Source organism: Dreissena polymorpha, chromosome 15 (assembly GCF_020536995.1).
Source record: "Dreissena polymorpha isolate Duluth1 chromosome 15, UMN_Dpol_1.0, whole genome shotgun sequence".
In the NCBI taxonomy this organism is placed as follows: domain Eukaryota; kingdom Metazoa; phylum Mollusca; class Bivalvia; order Myida; family Dreissenidae; genus Dreissena; species Dreissena polymorpha.
This window is the reverse complement of record NC_068369.1, coordinates 59,798,878-59,819,380: the sequence shown is the minus strand read 5'-3', so window position 1 is coordinate 59,819,380 and position 20,503 is coordinate 59,798,878. Positions and strand designations below refer to the sequence as shown.

The following is a 20,503-nucleotide window of genomic DNA, read 5'->3' as shown; positions in this document are numbered from 1 at the left end:
GTTAATAACGCACGTCGATTTAAATGGGTTATATGTCCATTATTTTTAATTATAGATGGTTAGTGGATACTTTTATACCAATTTGACTTTGAAAACAGAAGCAGCAGCATACGTACAGGTAGTAATATAATATGTATTTAATATATCATTATATTCTAATAGTATAGGCTGTCTCAGCTACGTTTAAGTTATAATAAGTCGAAAACAACGTCGAGTTTTCAAATAAAAATACACATACCAAGTTTTATTGAAACATGAACTAAATCATACAATATAGCAGAAAATGCGTCAGTTATTGTACCAGCAATATCATCATCATAAGGGAAACATTTGTTCATAATTTGTTTTACGGGAAAACCTATAATAAAGTTCTCCAAATAAAAATACAATTAACAAATGTGACTTTAATTTAGAATGTCAAAAGTGGGTTGAGTTTTGCAATTGAATCAGCGACACGTGTTAATTGAAATTATAACGATACATGTTTAAATTCTTTTTTTCAGAGTTTCAAAATAATTATCTTGTAAACTAGTTTGTCGTAAATGAACTGTTCAGAAAAAGGTCTTAAGTTGAAGCAAGAAACGTGTCAAAAAAAAGTCAAAATGTTAGCCTAAACATAAAGCATTGTAGGAAACAAAACAGTTAACGATTTATTATAAACTTCGCCTTCAAGTTTGTTTCATCTGTACTTATATACATGAATACAAGAGCTCTCTTTGATGACCGTTTGAACTTCCCTATTTAGTAATGACGCTCCTCTTTGTCGACGAGTTTTAGTGATTAGTTTCCGGAGTTCTTGAAGCCGCCCTTTTGAACTTAGCCATATTTTGAACTTATCAATACTGTGAACAGGACGCGTGAAAGTAAATAAGTTTATATAAGATTTTATGATAAAGTTGAATAAAGTATGTAAAGTGCATTAACTGAAATAAATAAATGGACACGTTGAGAAAAAATTAAATATCGACTTCTATTATACAAGTTCATTAAGTTGAATGGAATTGAGGTATGTTTACGAAATATCTAAATTTATATATTTGTATCATTTCGTCATAGTTATGTTTCAACCCATACCTAACTCATGTTTTTGCTCTCTAAATATTTAATTTAGAACAGTACGGCATGTTAGGACGCTACTCAACATATCGTGTTTAGTTTAAGTGTTTCAGTAAGGCACGCTGCTTTTGAGCGTTATGACGGAATACGTTCTAAAGAACGAACGACAAGCACAGCATTTATATGCAGATGAACATTAACATTTAAATGTCGAGCCGAGAGTTCCTGTCGTCGACGTAGCTTTTTTATATGCGTGCTGTCTGCTGCATATGAATTTTAGGCTCGGCTCTTTCTGAATATTTCGGGATTATAAATGCATATAAATGATATTAATGTAAAGAGTTTGCGATTTCACGAACATTTTGACATTCATACACATGTAACTAGTTTTTCATTTGCTGCGCATTGATAGCATTGCATTATACATTTGTATAAAAACATTGTATGATTATCAAATACTTGACTTCTATTCGTCGTGAATCACGCTTCTTAACTGCATAGCTGACACACTACCGATGCAAGAAAGTCGATTGACTTTTAAACAGGTTTTTAATGTTACTATTTATAATTCAGTGTTTGTCTTCACTTACAATTAATTTAATTAAATCGAGTGTGTTTATGTGTTTATTGAAATTCCTTGATGTTAGTCACTTTAATAGAAACGGAATCGCCGCAAGTAGTACCATTCATCAAGGTGTCAAAATAATTTGGCATACTAGAAATGAAATAAATTAGAAAAGGTATCATTTCAAACGAAATAATGTTCCTAAATTAGGCTCTTACATTTTGAATTTACCTAAGAATCGTTTACTAGACCTGACGAAAGATCGTGATCTTGTTTATGTCTTTCAGCAGGCTTCCTTGCCGTCGAATAACGTTATTCTTGCTCTCAAGGAGGGAAACAATCTCTGTTTCAGATAAATTTGAAACGTGCATCCCAGTAGAAGTTCTAAGGAAAGTTCTTTAATCCCAAGCGTCTACAAGAAACAGATGTCGCTGAGACATTTCTTTGGGACGCTTGCTGCGCGGAACTTCTAATCGGAACAAAGATGTGAAGTTTAATTGAAATACAAATAGAATCATTTCTTTGCAGAGATAAGAAATTCGTGGGAAGTAATAGTTTCAAACACTTTAAGCTGGTGAAAATAAATAATAAAAAAGACACATTCACACTATTGAACGCTTTGTGTTTTTATTTTGGATCGTTTACGTTAATCTTTAATTTTCGAGCGCAATTTTTTTTTACTTTTGACGAATAAGAAAATGGAAAATATGTGGAAATTTGGAATTCTTGGACTTTTGATGGCAATTAATATGGATTTAATAAATGCAGCACGTAAGTGATAAACGCATGGTATATTTGTATACATTTATAATTTCCTTTGATTTGTAAGAAAACAAAAAGTGAACTGTTTAGCTGTATTACCGGTTAATTTGCGTTCTGTAGTTATGTTCGTTAGTAGGAGCGCTAGGATAAGAAGCTTTAAATGTTATCATTATTATTACTATTTCAAATGTAATGATAGTATTTATTAGTATTGTCCTTATTAGCATTAGAACAGCAATAGTTGTTGTTGTTGTAGAAATTGTAGTAGTTGTTGTTCGTCGTGGTGGTTGTGGCGGTGATAGTTATTGTTATTGTTGTTGTCGTCGTGGCCAAACAGGACAAGTAGCCCATACTTGTTGCCCGTTCAGGAAAGTATCACTTGATGTAGACCAGCTTGTTACAGCGCAAATATGTTATTTACTCCTTAACGGTGAGCAAAAGGCAAATGAGTACCTCAGTGTTAATCTTGCTTTCCCATGCACATCATTCAGTCGAATCCCGAAATGATTGCCTTTTAATACTAGTTCCTCACCTTTCACAGCTGGTTCATGGCATTGCACCAATGACGGTTTATATCCCGATGGAATTAAACATGTCATACCGTCAGCCTAAATTCAACCTTCGCGCGCAGTGATCGACAGTTGTTTCAAGTATCCACAAACTAATGAGCGCTCGAACCCAACATTCATCAGGATCTAATTGCAGTTTGACACGCTTAATCCTTCAAAACTAATACAGGAATGTTAGCTTGAAATTTAAAAAATGCACGGCTTTAGTCAAAGTCGAAAATGAATCATTAAAACAGACATTACAAGTAATTTCATTGCAGATCGAACACTTAATCTACAGAAATACACTGAAGTAAAGCAGTTATTTTAATACGATCGATTCGAAAGTTTGGAGCTTGCAGAGACGCATTTTGATGGTAGCACATCGGGAACATTGCATTAGGAGCCTATAACAAAATGCATAGCATTAACGAGAGAACATTGCGTAAAAATAAATCGTCAAGAAGAGTTTACCGAAACGTAATAAATAAAGTTTTAAGCACGGTATATTTACAGACAGAGGTAACGTGTATGGAATAGAGCGAAATTAATTCGCTATCAGGCATATTGTATAATAAGTATACATTATGTACACTGCCTCCTTAATAGGATTTGTGAACAATTTTGCACCACGTATATACCACGTATGATTAAAGGCACACTTTATACCAGGTATGGTGTAAGGCAAATTGTAATCTGCGTATTATATTAGGCACATTGTACACTGAAGATTATACTATTTCGAAAACGCCTTCTACTGCTGTTATTGAGCTCAAGATTTTTAGCAGTTAAAATAATTAAATACATGCATATAAAATTTATGAGCGCATTCAATACGTTAAAACAAACAGAACGAAAGGACAAGCACACAATGTGTGTGTTTTAAAAATAAAATAGAGGTCGCAGTGGTGTCGTGGATATGGTGTCCGCCTAGCGATCGGGAGGTCATGGGTTCGATCCCCACTGTGGGAGCGTTCTTTAGATTTCCCCCAATAGAGTACTAGATCTAGTCCCAGGAAACGGACTCGATAGCGTGTCAAAAAATCCTTAGTCTTTCTATGAAATCTAAAATAAATAGGTTTAAACTATAAATAAAATATCGGCCCTGGTCCTATTGATTCCTGCAATTGGTTCGAAGTCTTGGTTGTTGTTGTCTCTCGATTAAAATCAATTAAGTAAAGTCTAATATGAATATAAATATAATATCAATACGAATAACAATTTAACCGGTAAAAACAGAACACACAATGCAACAAATAAAATGGTCTCGGAAATGTATAAAAAAAGTGAAAGATAAGCAATTTCACACACGAAGTTTTAGCAAACATTTTAAAACGATGTTACTACGTACGTAGGACGATCACTTACATCAGGTTTAGATCCACGAAGACCCATTAACACAGCATCTTCATATGACAAATGAAAAAGGAAAATACGACGTTGTTGTGGGGTTTTTGAAACAGAGGGAGATATCCTGGCCAATATACGATTTTACTAACCCTTCGTTATACATAACGATTTAAAATTAATAAATACATGTACATATATTTTAATGTTAATAGGATCCCCATTAAAATTGCCTTGTATACGTTACCATAACCTAAATTATACTATATGTTGATTGTATCAGCAAGTGTCGAGATTTCGGCCCTCTGTCGGACCGATATCATTCATGATCCACTCTGTCTTCCTCTTATGCAAAACATCGGACCACTATTCAAATATACAAAGCGCATCTGTTCATTTGGAATAATTTCTTAGGCTTTCTTGATTCGAATGATCGCCAAAATAACAGTTCAAAGATAACTTCAACACCGGGTCGATAAGTTGCGCTTTTTTAGTTCTAAACATCGTTACTATCTATTATTCAAACTGAGACATTCCCATTATCCTTAAAAATATAACGAAGATCTACTCACGCGGCGAAATATCATTAATGTCAAGCATGAATTCACGGACTGTATTTGTATTTGATGAATATCGAAATTTCGATAATTTTAATTTTTCTGCTGTTTCATGTTTGATTGGTGATTATTATGTGTAATAATTTGTTGAGTTTACATAACTGCACATTGTCTTTGATGCACAGTAGCTTGGATAAGTTTTTGAAGATAATATGTTTTTGTGTCTGTAATGTAGCCGTTGTGGGGTTAGTATAACGTGTTACTATTTAGACTAGGCTCATTGCAGAAGGAAAGTATGGCGTGCAGCACTTTGCATAAGGGGAGAGTCATTGTACGGCACATTGCATAAGGAATGTAGGATATACGACACCTTTCATAGAGAAAGTAGCATATACGACACACGTGAAAGTATAAAGTGTGGCACATTGTATGAGAACATTAGGGTGAAGACAAAATGCATATTAAATAGGGCGTACGGTACATGGTGAAAGTATCAATAGATGAAATAGACAATATCAGAGAATTATAGGAATATGTAGTGACGTAAAGCATATCGCATTAAGAGGACGATATGTGGTATCAAGAGAATACTCTGTTAGTTGTCATTCTTTTTGCATATTGAGAATCGTGCATGCTGTATAGATCTTGAAGACCAGCCAACTAATGGAATAGTATGGAAATATGCAAGATGCTGACAATTAACGTGTGTGTAAACCATAATAACCACCTTTGACAATCCCGCAAACAATCTCTTGTATATGCTTATTCAAACACAGCAGTTGTGAATACTGTAAAAAAAAATAATCGGTTAGTCATAACTACTGACTTACGCCGGCCTTTGTCTAAATTGATTCAACATTAATCTATTATAAGTCTATTTTCGAATTTTAATGCTGTTAAACTCCCCGCTCCACGCGGGAGTCGTGTGATAGTTCCTGACGAGCGGGAAAATACTTGTGATCACTACGAGATTTATGGGCTAGAGGAGGCGTGAGAAGTGCTTACGGGTATAATGACAGTAGCAGATCCCATCGGGATTTCCTAGAATTCTCGCCTTATATTCAGGTTTTATAAGAACGCGTTTTCGAAAGACATTTGCGACGCGCAAAAGGCGTTATATTAAAAACTAATTGATACCTTAACATATTATGCATAATTAAGATCACCTAAGGTGAAGGCAATGTCATTTTAACGTAACAGTATTTGAGATACAATTCCGACATCTAATATGGTGAGTTTGCATTTCCAATCGACTCTTGCAAGTACATTGTTCTGGTGTTTGTCTTAGGCAAGAGAACATGGTTACATATAGCTTAATTTCTTCGTGGAAAATAATCTACAATTCATCGGTAATACATTACTGAACGACATGCACATACCTGCAGGTGCACCGTCTAAGTTATTGGTTTGATTTAAAGATTGCTTTTGTTGGCAACGTTCCAAAATGTGAATATGAAAACAATGTAATATATTAAAAGGGTAAATGACATTCTGCGTATGATGCCAGAAGCGAAAAAATGAATTTGTATACCACCATCCAATCATTGCTATTAACAGTGTTGTATTTAACATGATATGCATTGGAATATAATTATGACCCATCATATTGGGATCAATAAACTATGGGTCTATTTTTCGATTTTTTCAAACTCGTTAGTGTGTATGGGGAGGGGGTAGCATGCGTGCGCTTGTGTCCAAATGCAATCATGTTTAATAGTTTGTGCACTGTTCGTATATGTTTATTTCTCGCCGATATTAACAATCACGAAAACATAACTATTAGGTGATACCATCAAACATGCTTGTAAAAGAAAACCTTTCTTCTGAACGCTCTATCTTGACCTCAGCGTTCAAGTTCGAGCAGACGAGAGCTCGATGGGAGGACGCCAACGATGTGTGTCAGAGTTCCGGTAGCCTTCTGTTTCCCGGCCGCAGCTTCCAAAAAAAAGTCTTGCAGAAGATGCTCATCGACGGCGAGAGCGTCTGGTTGTACGGATGGCGTGCGGTCACGGACCCAAGTGAAGGTAAATTTTACGATCACGTTGCTGAACCTTCCCCAGATAATGTTGTATTGTACGATCACCTTGCTTAACCTACCCAAGAAAATGTTGTCGTTTTTTACGACCACCTTGCGTAACCTACTCATGATAATGTTGTTTTGAAGATCGCCTTGCTAAATCTATCAAAGAAAGTGTTGTTTATTACGATCTCATTGCTTAACCTACCCATGATAGTGTTGTTGTTTACGATAACATTGCTTTATCTACTCAAGACAATGTTGATTTTACCATCACATTGCTTTACCTACCCAAGATAATGTGGTTTTTACGATCATCTTGCTTTATCTACCCAAGATAATGTTGATTTTTACGATCACCTTTCTTAACCTACCCAAGCTAATGTTTTGTTTTTTTTTACGATCACCATGCGTAACCTACCCAAGATAATTTTGTTTTTACGATCACCTTACTTTGCCTACCCAAGACATTGTTGGTTTTGTATGATCACCTTGCTTAACCTACCCAAGATAATGCTTTTTACGATCACATTGCTTAACCTATGCAAGATAATGCTGTTTTTGTGATCACGTGGTTTAAATGCGTTGATTGTAATTTTTGTGATCGTCGTTAGCATGCCGTCTTCTGTAAACATTTAAGTTGCGAACGTTTGTTGCACAATTTCAATTAAACTAGATGTGTTCATGTGTCCTAATAATATTGAATACGTGTTCAATACTAGGCAATTTGCAATAATTCGTAAAGTGCATGTCAAGTTTTGCAAAACAAACGGTTATACATAAAAGTTCGTTTTTATTTTCCCTGGCTGAGCAACTGAATATTAAATGTACGTGCGATAATGGCTAATTAAGCAGACGATAGTGTCTGTGAACGAAACTGTTCACATTGTTATGCATGAAACACATGACAATTACGTTTTTTTCTCGGAGATTAAATGCGCGATAAGATGATGTTGGCAAGAAACGATAATTGTTTGCATGCTTCTCTGTACCATCTTCATTGTAGTATCCGTGACAACACTAGAGGCAATAAACGCCAATGTAATACATCACAAAGTATATACTCTCAGCAATTTTACATAATGCGCCAAATTATTGTATATTATCTAACAATATAACATCAAGAACATGTTGTTGTTTACGTTATGTTATAATAATAATTGAGTTGTATAGCTCAATAAATATCTTGATTTTATATTTGGCTACCATTTTCAGATGGGACCGGAAGAGTGAAGACCCTCAAAGTAGACTTCGCTAAATCGGACAAAAAGGAGTATTCCATAGTATGCCAGCGTACGTACATTCAATTCTCTAACGTTTATACTCCCAAAAATGTTTTAATTTAAATCTGGCTCCGATAATAAAATTCGATGAATACATTTTTCAACTTTGAACGAGGGTTTTCGATATCCATCTCCTATTATTGACCTTCCTCTTAACGCATGTAACTGTTTTAGAAGTATGTCTCAAACACTTTTTTGTTTGAACAGCTGTATCTCTTCCCAATGCCCTACTTAATTAATTGTGTTTTCCCTCTTCCCCCCCCCCCCCCCCCCCCCCCCGCTTTCTCTAAAACGTTTAGTCACACTTGGCACTTACCATCTCTATCTTCACTTATCGTCACGTAGAACATTTTCTTGGTGAAATAATTATCAGTTGTAACTTATTCACCCGATTGACGTTTATTATGTTTGTTTTACATCTATTTTTTATTCTGAAGTCGCAGACTGGATTGGTGAATGCGGGTGAAGGCTTTCATTTTCCGTATAGCTCTATCTGATAATGCCTCAGCAACTGTAATTGTCTTCTCAATATATCTGTTATTTTCTTAATTTAATTCGCCTGCTAATTTACAAAATTGTTTTTTCTGTCTTAAAGGCTTAGCAGACAATTCTTTCTTTGTACCGGATCAGACCGCCCTGACAGAGAACGCGGCGACGTTGTGCGCCTCGCAAGGTGGCGCTCTGGCGAATGTGTCGAACGGCGCGGGGATGAGAGACGTCATAGATATGATAGCTGTAGACTTTCCGCACAGGATGGGCCAGATTACGTCTGATGGTGAGGACACAGTACAACCTGCATAATATTTTGACTGGTTAATGCGTTTTAGCATTTAAAAAAATCCTTTTTTTGTTACGGGCACTTTTCCAAAACACTACATTAGACAATCACAGGAAAGTCGTTGCAAAAGAATATCTATTTAACAAATACAAGCTTTGGTATGACATTAAATTTAAAAAAGCATTACTATTTAATATTTCGGGCGTCCTCAGACAACAAAACAAGCTATGACACCCTCAACAAATTATTGTACGAAATGCTATGTCAAAGTCGCGTCGTACATTTCACAAATCATTTCGATAACACAATTTCTAAATGTATTACGAATAATTTAATGATATAATTGATTTAAACATTCAGACATACTTAAATTTTAAATCTATCTTTTACATATACATGATACAATAATGCATTGACTCTTTTTTCGTAAATGATGCTGCTTTAAGCATTTTTAATTCTAAATTGTTCACTACCTTTCAAACAAGCGACCAACTGACAACTGTTGTGCCTTCAGTGCATTACTATTTGTTGTTTTGGCTCGTGTTTTTAAACAATATTTTAACTATTAAGCAATGCAATAATTTCATTTAGTTAAATTAGAACATTTAACGTAAGAAATCATAGAAAAGGTTCATACAATTTAGAAGATTTGCATGCGGGAGTAATATTTCAACAATAAACTTGAAAGGTCTGCATAAAACGCGCCATAATATCAAATGATGCCATAACATAATAAATTAATGTATTAATAACATATTTTTAAAGTGTTTATACTATGAACAATGTATGTATACTGTCTGGTCATTCGCTAATAAACGTTGGTTAAAATCCCACCTAAACGGTTTGATTGGGTGCATGTGTGCCAAAAATCGTGTCAGCCATTTTGAACTTTGTTTGATATTCTTAAAAACGAGTATGAATTCACGTTGACATATGTCAGCCATAGGCTTGTCATTCTTGATGAAGTATATTCTAAAGTTTATAGCGATTTTCCGCTGAATAAAAGTTGACTGCATGAACAAGCTTCTTCTGTATTATAGTCAGTCGGATTTGCAACGTTCAGTTAGCTCTTTAATTGGTACCCATTGAAAGCGAGCTATCATGTGAATACCATTAATGTAATGCTCAGTAATGAAATATAGAACAAACATCAGGGTAATATTTCTTTATGACTTTCTCACTGCTTTGAAAAGAGACAATTTGTTTACAAGCTTGATCTTTATTAATTGTGAATGTCATGTCACACACGCCATAGTAAAATAATCAAGACGAAGTGAAAATAAATGGTAGTAAATGTTAATTTTTATTATGTAATAAATGCGTTATCCTTTTTAGCCACACGATTTTGGCCTGCTCAGTCATATTAAGCGAAGGTGACTTTCAGGAAAAACCTGAAATTTTAGTATTTTAAATTCGATACCTTCATATCAAAGTCCGCCAGAGTGAGTTCAATGCCATACTTCTAATAGTTGTTTTTTTACATATTTGATAAAATCTGCTTAGAAAAGAGAACTAACAACGATATAAAAATTAGATTAAACTATTATCACAAATTTAGGCATTGATAAAACCGACCTATCAAGCTGTTTCAATGCAACGTATACGTTAAACCCAATTCAGTTTGATATGCAAGGGTTTAATTGCAATGTACGCTGGCCTTCAGGTTTGATATGCAAGGGTCTATTTGCAAGGTACGCAAGGTACGCTGTCATTCAGGTTTGATGTATACAGGGTCTTATTGCAAGGTTCGCTGTCCTTCAGGTTTTGCGAAGCATTGCCTCAGAGCCAAGCGGGTCAACGACGACATAGACTATGATTACGACGACTGCAACAAGGAGTTTAGGTTCACTTGTCTAAGGGGTAATATTTGTGAATTAATTAAACCCCCACTAAACGAAGTTTAGGGGGTATATAGGAGTGAGCTTGTCTGTCGGTCGGTCTGTCGGTCTGTCGGTCGGTTGGTCCGTGTCCGATCTCTAATTCAAGTAGTTTTCATCCGATCTTCACCAAACTTGGTCATAAGTTGTATCTAGATGATGTTTAGGCCAAGTTCGAACATTGGCCTTGCCGGGTCAAAAACTAGCTCACGGGGTCACTAAGTGCGTTTTAAACATTCAGTATGTTATCCGCTCTCTAATTCAAGTAGTTTTCATCCGATCTTCACCAAACTTGGTCAGAAGTCGTATCTAGACGATGTGTAGGCCAAGTTCGAACATGGGTCATGTCAGGTCAAAAACTAGGTCACGGTGTTACTTAGTGCGTTTTAAACATTGAGCATCATGTCCGCTCCCTTATTCAAGTAGTTTTCATCCGATCTTCACCAAACTTGGTCAGAAGTTGTATCTAGATGATGTCTAGGTCAAGTTCGAATATGGGTCATGGATGGTCAAAAAATAGGTCATTGGGTCACTTAGTACGTTTTACACATTCAGCATGGTGTCTGCTCTCTAATTCAAGTAGTTTTCATTTGATCTTCACCACACTTGGTCAGAAGTTGAATCTAGATGATGTGAAGGTCAAGTTCGAACATGGGCCATGCAGGGTTAAAAACCAGGTCACATATCACTTAGTGTGTTTTAAATATTGAGCATGGTGTCCGCTAATTTTTGTGAAGACAACATGCAAAATATTCTGTGTCAATGCGGCATGTGGGGGTATGCGTCACGTCTCTGACAAAGCTCTAGTTAGATTTGTTCTTTAGTATGCTTTCTACAAAATAAACACTTTTACATACATGTAGTAAATTGAAAGTTGTCTTATGAATTGATTTTTAACTTAAAACTATAACATTTATCATACGACCCATTAAAAACAAGTTTTCTTGAAATTCAGATGAAGACGCTGTAAAATCCTTTCCTGCACTCATTGTGATAAAGATGACAGCCAAAAGCGAAGTTGCTGCCGTTATTAAAGACTTACAACAAAGTCAGGCCACAACACAGAAACAAGAGCAGACAACCATCCCCTCAACACCCTCAACCACAACCACAACTCCAACCACCATTACTACACCCGTTACTACAACCACAACTGTAACCATCACCACTTCCGCATCCACCGCTACTTCACCATCCACAGCAACCACCACCACCTCCGCATCCACCACTACTTCACCCTCCACCACAACCACCACCACCTCCGCATCCACCACTACTTCACCATCCACCACAACCACCACCACTTCCGCATCCACCACTTCTTCACCATCCACAACAACTACCACCACATCACCCTCCACCACAACAACAATAGCAACCACTAGTACAGTGACAACGACAACAGCTTCAATGGCATCAGCACTGGAATCAGCTACAGACCAAGCAACACCTGAAATAACGAAAGAAGAATTTCCGGAGTCAACTTCAACACAAATAACTCATGAATCAACTACAGAAAAAGAAGTAAAGAAACCAACTACAGACAATATTCCATCTGAATTAGCTACAGAAATAGTATCAACTGAACAACCTACAGAAATTTCAACACCTGACGTAGTCAACGAAAAAGAAACAGCTGCAAACTCTGTTATTGTTACAGATGAGTTTCCGATTGCAATTTACGACGACCCGAAAAAATCAGTCACTGAATCGACAGCAGAAGCTACAGTGTCCGAATCCGTTGACAGCAATACGTCAATTTACATTGTAGATGTACAATCTTCTTCGTCGTCAACCTTTTCAGATGATAAAACTGCTACACAGGCTTTAACGATTCCATTAGATTCTTCACCAGCTTCTTCGTCTACTGATTCGATTATCGCTGCTTCACATATGGTGCATACTAAAAGTGAAACAGAAAAAGTTTCGATAACAGTTGATCCAGACCTTGTTGACGATACAACTACTGGTGTTAATGTATACCCATCTACCATAATTTATGATGCTGTTGATATTGACTCGGAACCTGATGTAGTTACTAAAAAAAGTAACGTTGTTGCTGCCACTCCGCGTCCGGTCGAAATGTCTACAATTAGTAATACTCACGTAGACAAGTCCTCAAAAGCAGCAACGTCTCCTGAAGCCGATATCGAGAGAGAAGATGTTGTCGTGACATTAGATACGACCACACCAGGAAGGGGCATGTACTCTTCAACAGCAATATATGACGATGGTCCCGATGTTAAACTCGACGATGATGGTGAAGAGGAAGGTGAAGATAAGGAGACCAATGAAACCAATGAAGCGGTGTTAGCTGACTCGTCATCATCGTCAAATAAATTTGGTGAGCATTGACTTATCGTTGCTTGAGATGTATGCATGGCTTTATAAATGGCGTGTGTTTTTATTATGGATATGATGAGATCGATTTATAACGAAAGAAGTATACCTTAAATCTTGAAAAGTAATTCTTACTTTGACCTTGTAAAAGTCTTAACAGACTGTCTTCATTGCCGGTTTATACGTCATTGTAACATGTTATAATTTCAAAACTTACTTGAATAACTATCCTGCACAGAATAAAAAGTAAAGGTTCATATTTTCTTGTCACTTCAGGTTTGGAGTCGTCCCTGTGGGTGGCGTTCAGTATTCTCGTTGTAGCAGTTATTATTTCCATTATAGTGGCAATTTATCTATATAGAAGGTAGGCACATATGAAGTTTCTAAATTTATAGCATGTTGTGTGTTTAGAAGTTTGGATAAATGTCAGAATATGCATTTTGTTTTGACATGCTCAATTTTAAAAAATATTGCTTTTACTGTATCGAATATCAATTTGTGTTTTAATGATTTGTGATTGAGTATTACATTTTAAACCACACCCTGTATTGTATTCGATTAAATAATCGAAGTACTCTTTGAGTATAAGCCAAATGAAGCATTTAAACGGGAAACATAATTGCGTGAGCCGTTGAACAAATAGTTTACGCTATGCGTCATTAAAAAGACCATAACTGCCAAGGCATATTTCTACATCGTGTTGACAACAGTGCACACTTCTGGACGTGGAAGACATACAATGCATGTTCCGTGTGATGTATGTAAGATATGAAATACCTTCGCACGCGGTAGTGTCTTATCAACGTCCCTTATCTCCCAAATCGGCTCTTTTTCCAAAAGTGTGAAATTCCTCGGAAATATAAATGTTAATAAAATATGAATTCAGAAAAGTTTACGTTGATTCATTACGCATGAGATAATTATATATTAGGAATTTGCATGTTTATATATCGTCCTGGTATATATTGCGTTCACGTTCTGTTATTTTGATGATACACATCGTAAAATTTGTTGAGAGCTATTCTTTTTGAGTTGTTTTTTTGATTATCTGTGCATCAGGATGTCGGAACCTATATTTAAATTGTAAATTGATATCGGGATTAAACTAAGTATTTAAAAGTCGGACTGATACGAACATACCAGCGATTTTCTAGATCTATACGCGTTTTCGACGTTATTTTTCTCCATAATTGAATTAGGTTTTACTCGCTGTGAATTTAAATGCGTGCGTTAGAATAAATCAAGTTGGTAAAGCGTGTGTCTAGAAATTACAACATGAATAATAAAGATGACAAGTCTTCCAAAGCTGCTGACTAGCTTGATACTGACTGGTCACACAAAGCTGCTGACTAGCTTGATACTGACTGGTCACACAACGCTGCTGACTAGCTTGATACTGACTGGTCACACAAAGCTGCTGACTAGCTTGATACTGACTGGTCACACAACGCTGCTGACTAGCTTGATACTGACTGGTCACACAAAGCTGCTGACTAGCTTGATACTGACTGGTCACACAACGCTGCTGACTAGCTTGATACTGACTGGTCACACAAAGCTGCTGACTAGCTTGATACTGACTGGTCACACAACGCTGCTGACTAGCTTGATACTGACTGGTCACACAAAGCTGCTGACTAGCTTGATACTGACTGGTCACACAACGCTGCTGACTAGCTTGATACTGACTGGTCACACAAAGCTGCTGACTAGCTTGATACTGACTGGTCACACAACGCTGCTGACTAGCTTGATACTGACTGGTCACACAAAGCTGCTGACTAGCTTGATACTGACTGGTCACACAACGCTGCTGACTAGCTTGATACTGACTGGTCACACAACGCTGCTGACTAGCTTGATACTGACTGGTCACACAACGCTGCTGACTAGCTTGATACTGACTGGTCACACAAAGCTGCTGACTAGCTTGATACTGACTGGTCACACAAAGCTGCTGACTAGCTTGATACTGACTGGTCACACAACGCTGCTGACTAGCTTGATACTGACTGGTCACACAACGCTGCTGACTAGCTTGATACTGACTGGTCACACAACGCTGCTGACTAGCTTGATACTGACTGGTCACACAACGCTGCTGACTAGCTTGATACTGACTTGTCACACAAAGCTGCTGACTAGCTTGATACTGACTGGTCACACAAAGCTGCTGACTAGCTTGATACTGACTGGTCACACAACGCTGCTGACTAGCTTGATACTGACTGGTCACACAACGCTGCTGACTAGCTTGATACTGACTGGTCACACAACGCCGCTGACTAGCTTGATACTGACTGGTCACACAACGCTGCTGACTAGCTTGATACTGACTGGTCACACAATGCTGCTGACTAGCTTGATACTGACTGGTCACACAAAGCTGCTGACTAGCTTGATACTGACTGGTCACACAAAGCTGCTGACTAGCTTGATACTGACTGGTCACACAAAGCTGCTGACTAGCTTGATACTGACTGGTCACACAAAGCTGCTGACTAGCTTGATACTGACTGGTCACACAACGCTGCTGACTAGCTTGATACTGACTGGTCACACAACGCTGCTGACTAGCTTGATACTGACTGGTCACACAAAGCTGCTGACTAGCTTGATACTGACTGGTCACACAACGCTACTGACAAGCTTGATACTGACTGGTCACACAACGCTGCAGCTTGAGTCGCGCTCCTGGAAATCCGGGCTTAATGCATGAGCGTAAAGTATCGTCACGGATAAGCCTATGCAGTCCACAAAGGACAATCTGAAACAACTCTTTCAATAGTATGATATTGTTTCTTGGAAAAAAGTTTTCTTTAAACAGAACTCTAATCTAGGAGGAAAATGGCCGTGCAGATTTGCCTTTGCGGACTGCTCAGGATAGTCTGGGGCGATACTTTATACACATGCATTAAGCCCGATTTTCCCACAAACATCACACAATATAATAACCCGAGTTATTTCACATTAAGATAACTATATTTGTCTCATCAAATTGCTGAACTATGTAAATTATGTACAGCGAAAAAAAATTGTTTACCTTGGATTTCATCCGAAACCTTACTTAACATCATTAAAATAGATGTAATATTTTCGTTATAACCTTATTAACAAATTAATTTACGAAATTATCGTTTGAATACAGATGGATAGTGTCACTCATTTCATCTCTAATGCATCCTATCGCAATTGTGAATAAGCGGCGGCCATATCAGATTTCTGTGGGACCCCTGGATCAGTTGCTTAGTGTCTTGCTAGGAAAATTCCCACAATAATTACAATTTTTCAGCATCAAACTTGGCACAATTTAAAAATGAATTGTGAAATTATATGAAATATGCTTAAATAAGACCAATGCTAAACCATGAAAAAAGCGAACAAATTGAAACAAGCAAATTTCATAACTGGTTGAAAAAGATTGTCATTATTATTTATGTGTGTAAACATTTACCTTCTGTTTTCCTAGCATCGTTTAATAATGATATGCGTATTATCATTAAGATGCACATATATATTTAAATTTTGTGAATTCAATGTATATGTGGAATATTGTATAGTATATACAATTCTTTAGTATGTTGATGCTCTAAACCATGGTTAATGTTAGAACATACAGCATTCCACCTTTAGCTACATTTAAGAGTATAATGATTTCGCACATTAATATAATGTTTCCATTAATACAAGGATTTTTTTCTTCTTACCAGTTAACGTCATAGCCATTAACCTGTGTGTTTTTGTTGGATTACGCGCTTTCGGGTAAATAAGAATTAATAATCAGCAAAGAAGAATCAGTTACGTGTAGCCCTGACATTTATATTTCTGTGGATCATTAACATTCTCTCACACTCCATCCCTGCCGGTGTTATGTTTATTTCAACCCAGATTGATGGCTCTGATATATTGCTACCTTACAACATAATTATATACACATAACTACTGTCTTCAGTTTGAGTTTCACCGAGATTTCTATAAACATTGGGCGTGTGTATACCAGTTGCCTCAAAGAATAAAGAACGGAATACAAACAATTTTGTACAGAGAAAACAATTGTCTTTGTATAGCATTCCCCTGTATAACTACATTGCCTTAATGTGGTGTGCATTCTTTGCATCGTGACTTTAAACAATCAGATTATTTGCGTGTTCGTGTGGTCTGTTAGTTACACAACATTTTCGTAGCAGTCTGTGAAAGATATATTGTTTAAATACCGTACGAATATGGCTACATTGCTTACAATCGTAGAATGCTTGCTAGGTATGAATTTCAAAAGAACCGAACATAATATTTACGTTACCGTGTTGATTGTAGCTATATAACGTCAATGGTAGCAAAGAACTTCTCTATTATATTGTAGCCCCCGTAACCTGTTCCAGCGTAAGAGCATATTTTGGCCGTTCCGACTTTGCATGGCATATTTGCCCCTGCCAGATTAGTCTATTGTACAAGGGTTTGAAATCAATGTGCTGTCATGGAATTAAGATCAGCTTCGCAAGCATATGGGCCCTGCTCTGTGAAAAGGGGGTTTAATGAATGTGCGCAAGTATCGTCCCAGATTCGCCTACGTAGTTTGCACAGGCTAATCATGGACAACACTTTCCGCTTTTATGATATTTTTCGTGTGAAGAAATTCTCTTCTTAGCAAAAATCCAGCAAAAAAATCCCCATTAAAGCAAAATAAAAGCTATGAGTGTGTTCCATGTGGGGAGGTATCCCGTCTCGCTCTGGGTTTAATTAATTGTAAAATCTGCATTAAGTGTAGTAAATATTGTGCAACCTTTTGTTCTTTTTAATTAATTGAAATAAATGTAACAATACTTCAAAACGTTAAGTCATTTCCTTTTTGTATTTTTCAAATAAGCTTATTTATTTATCGTGAGAACATATGTAAACCCCGTGTTTTTATTTGAGAGAGTTCACTTCAGATATCAGCTTAAACTCTCACAAACTACTCTGAGGGCCAGAGATTTATAAGCATTTCCTTATTATTAATACACATCACTGATGTTAGTTAGTTTCTTACTGAGTGCCGTGGCGACATAGATTTTGCATAGTCCCGAACAAAATAATATTGAAGATTGACAAAACATTCTTTTTTTACCTAACGCAGATTCAAACTGCATGTACGTTACTTTACAGAAATGAACGAAGAATAAGTGAAGTATATTTAACTGCCCTTGCGGGGGGGGGGGGTAGTGTATCGAAAATCAAGGATTAATCATTGATTCAAATGTACACATACTTTGTTTATTCTTGCACAAACTGTGATAAAGTGCAACATGCGAGAAATTAAGATTTCTTTGTATTTTTGGAGATTTATAATATGCATATTATGTTTTGCCTCTGACGCTTAAAAATGATGTGAACCAAAGTTTACGTTATTAAAAATACACTCGCATTAAACATGCACTCGAACGGAATTAAAAACGTTTATAACATTTCTTCATGACATAGTTTCGATAGATGTTGATGTTTCTTCCACTTATAGCGGCGTCGTTTTAATTGTAGGCGAAAAACACAGAAATCTAAGGACCTTCCGGCAGTTGCAGAAAACGGAAGTGCAGCGCCTGCGGCGGCACCAGAAGGAGCGGTTGAGCTGCGTGAAAGTCCGATTCGCAACTCCCCGCCGAGGGATTCCGCCACATTTAAAGATGCCGCGTACGATATTTAGCAAAGCACAAGTATACTATTATGAATAATGTAGTCAACGATTGGTAGAAAACGTGCCTTAACTTCTGATACTAGTGAAAGTAAGTGGAAAATTTGCTTAAATTTAGATACTGGCGCCAACGCCAAATCCGTTACTACTTTAAGTTATGTAACGGGTTAAATAATGGACTTAAATAACAAAGGAACGTGCAATAGAAGCGTGAAATTTCTCAGCCGTTGGTCATAAATATATGTATTCAAACTTGTAAGATACCATTAAGCAAGTGCTATTCACTTAGCAACACCAAGATGTTTCCCTAATGTATGGATGATAATGTGGGTTCTGTATATCTCGTATATATGCCACGTGAGATTGGACAGTCTTCTAGTGGGTCAAATGCTACCGTTTAATGCAACTGGTGAGCCAACATAGTGATGTGCACCTTAACATCACTAGATAAGGGAAAGCACTTTATAGTTTCTCATCCTGACGGTAGTGAGCAAACACTTGTGCTATATTGAAGCCACTTTTAATTTACAATTTGTAAAGAGTGGGTGTCATTTCTGGGCTATTTACGTATTAAAACTCAAAAGTGAATATAAATTGGAAAAACCCACATGGTGTGGAAAAAAATAAGTGAAGGTTCTTTAAGAATTCGTGAAACTGTGCAGAAATTCGCAAAACTACTGTTAATATGTGTTTTCTTTCCTATACCGGTGACCTTATGGACACAGTCGTTTCATAAATATATAGGATCTTCCATGAGTGGTCGTTTCGTATTTAATACAAGATGACCACGAATCTAAGATACTGTTTATAACATGACCAACAAATTTTCTTTTTATTTTATGCTCTTTTCACCGTTTATTCAAATTGTAAAGGAGTTTAACGGAAGAAATTCGCTTGAATAATGACGTCATTTCGTCTAAAAAATGACGTCATTTCACAATTATATAACTAGTGTTATGACACCCGTTTAATAAACACAATTGAGCATTACGTTATTTCACTCCTGGAGCGTAGGTCATGTTAAAAATTATGATACAGCACAGTATACAATGTCTTTGTTATGTACGTGTATCCATTTTTGTAGTTTAATTGTGTGTGTAATTTTCTAGTTTCAATACATGAAAATATTTTTTCGTTTCTAAATAATTGATCGATCTTAAAAAAATGAATTATCCACATTATTAACCCCAGACGTGTTTCTAGGAGTAGCACAAGTTTTGTTATGTTTGCTTTGAGATTCTATTAAAAAACATATAAAGTAAGTTATCTATATCCAAATTTGCTCCATTTTTTGTTTCGGGCAACATCGTATCACTACTGTAAATGTATGGTTATAATAATGAAGTATACTTTATAAACATGCAAACGATACCATTGTTTTGAATTATGTGTAGTGATGAACAGCACTTTTTGAACCTTGATATCCATTTTCAAATGAAAACCCACTGTGAAATATTTGTTTCATCGCATGATCATTTTTGTGTTTAAAACATTGTATGACTTATTTTCTACTTTGATAAGGATGTCAAATCAAATAAATCTTCCATTCTCTTTGCAACAATTCTTTCTTTACATGCTAACGTTCACTTAGTGAGTATAAGAGAATGTAACAACTTGATCGAAAACTCGATATTGTCTACCAAACATAAAAGCTTTGGAGTCGACACGAAAAAAAGGTGTCAGCCGGATAAGAGGGAACAAAAAAAAACTT

The 20,503-nt window shown here is 36.4% G+C and overlaps 1 protein-coding gene across 2 annotated transcripts; it reads left to right on the top strand.

Moving 5' to 3' along the window:
• Positions 1 to 828: 828 nt before the first annotated feature.
• LOC127860367 (uncharacterized) lies at positions 829 to 20,345 on the top strand. Of its 2 annotated transcripts, none has more exons than XM_052398394.1 (9): positions 829 to 1,006; positions 1,974 to 2,392; positions 6,683 to 6,859; positions 8,068 to 8,145; positions 8,731 to 8,910; positions 10,675 to 10,773; positions 11,746 to 13,134; positions 13,407 to 13,494; positions 18,642 to 20,345. In XM_052398394.1, exons 2-9 carry the CDS (start codon positions 2,320 to 2,322, stop codon positions 18,802 to 18,804), a joined length of 2,247 nt encoding a protein of 748 aa, XP_052254354.1. In that variant the 5' UTR covers positions 829 to 1,006; positions 1,974 to 2,319; the 3' UTR covers positions 18,805 to 20,345. The 2 variants fall into 2 exon arrangements, with proteins under 2 accessions (XP_052254354.1, XP_052254355.1); XM_052398395.1 differs by lacking the exon at positions 829 to 1,006 and adding an exon at positions 1,256 to 1,601.
• Positions 20,346 to 20,503: the final 158 nt, after the last annotated feature.

Excerpts from the sequence above, each read along its gene's own strand:
- LOC127860367 (XM_052398394.1), top strand. The coding sequence starts at position 2,320 with ATGGAAAATATGTGGAAATTTGGAATTCTTGGACTTTTGATGGCAATT. Across the intron at positions 8,146-8,730 it reads GTATTCCATAGTATGCCAGC|GCTTAGCAGACAATTCTTTC; the intron begins GTACGTACATTC and ends TCTGTCTTAAAG. Across the intron at positions 8,911-10,674 it reads GGGCCAGATTACGTCTGATG|GTTTTGCGAAGCATTGCCTC; the intron begins GTGAGGACACAG and ends GCTGTCCTTCAG.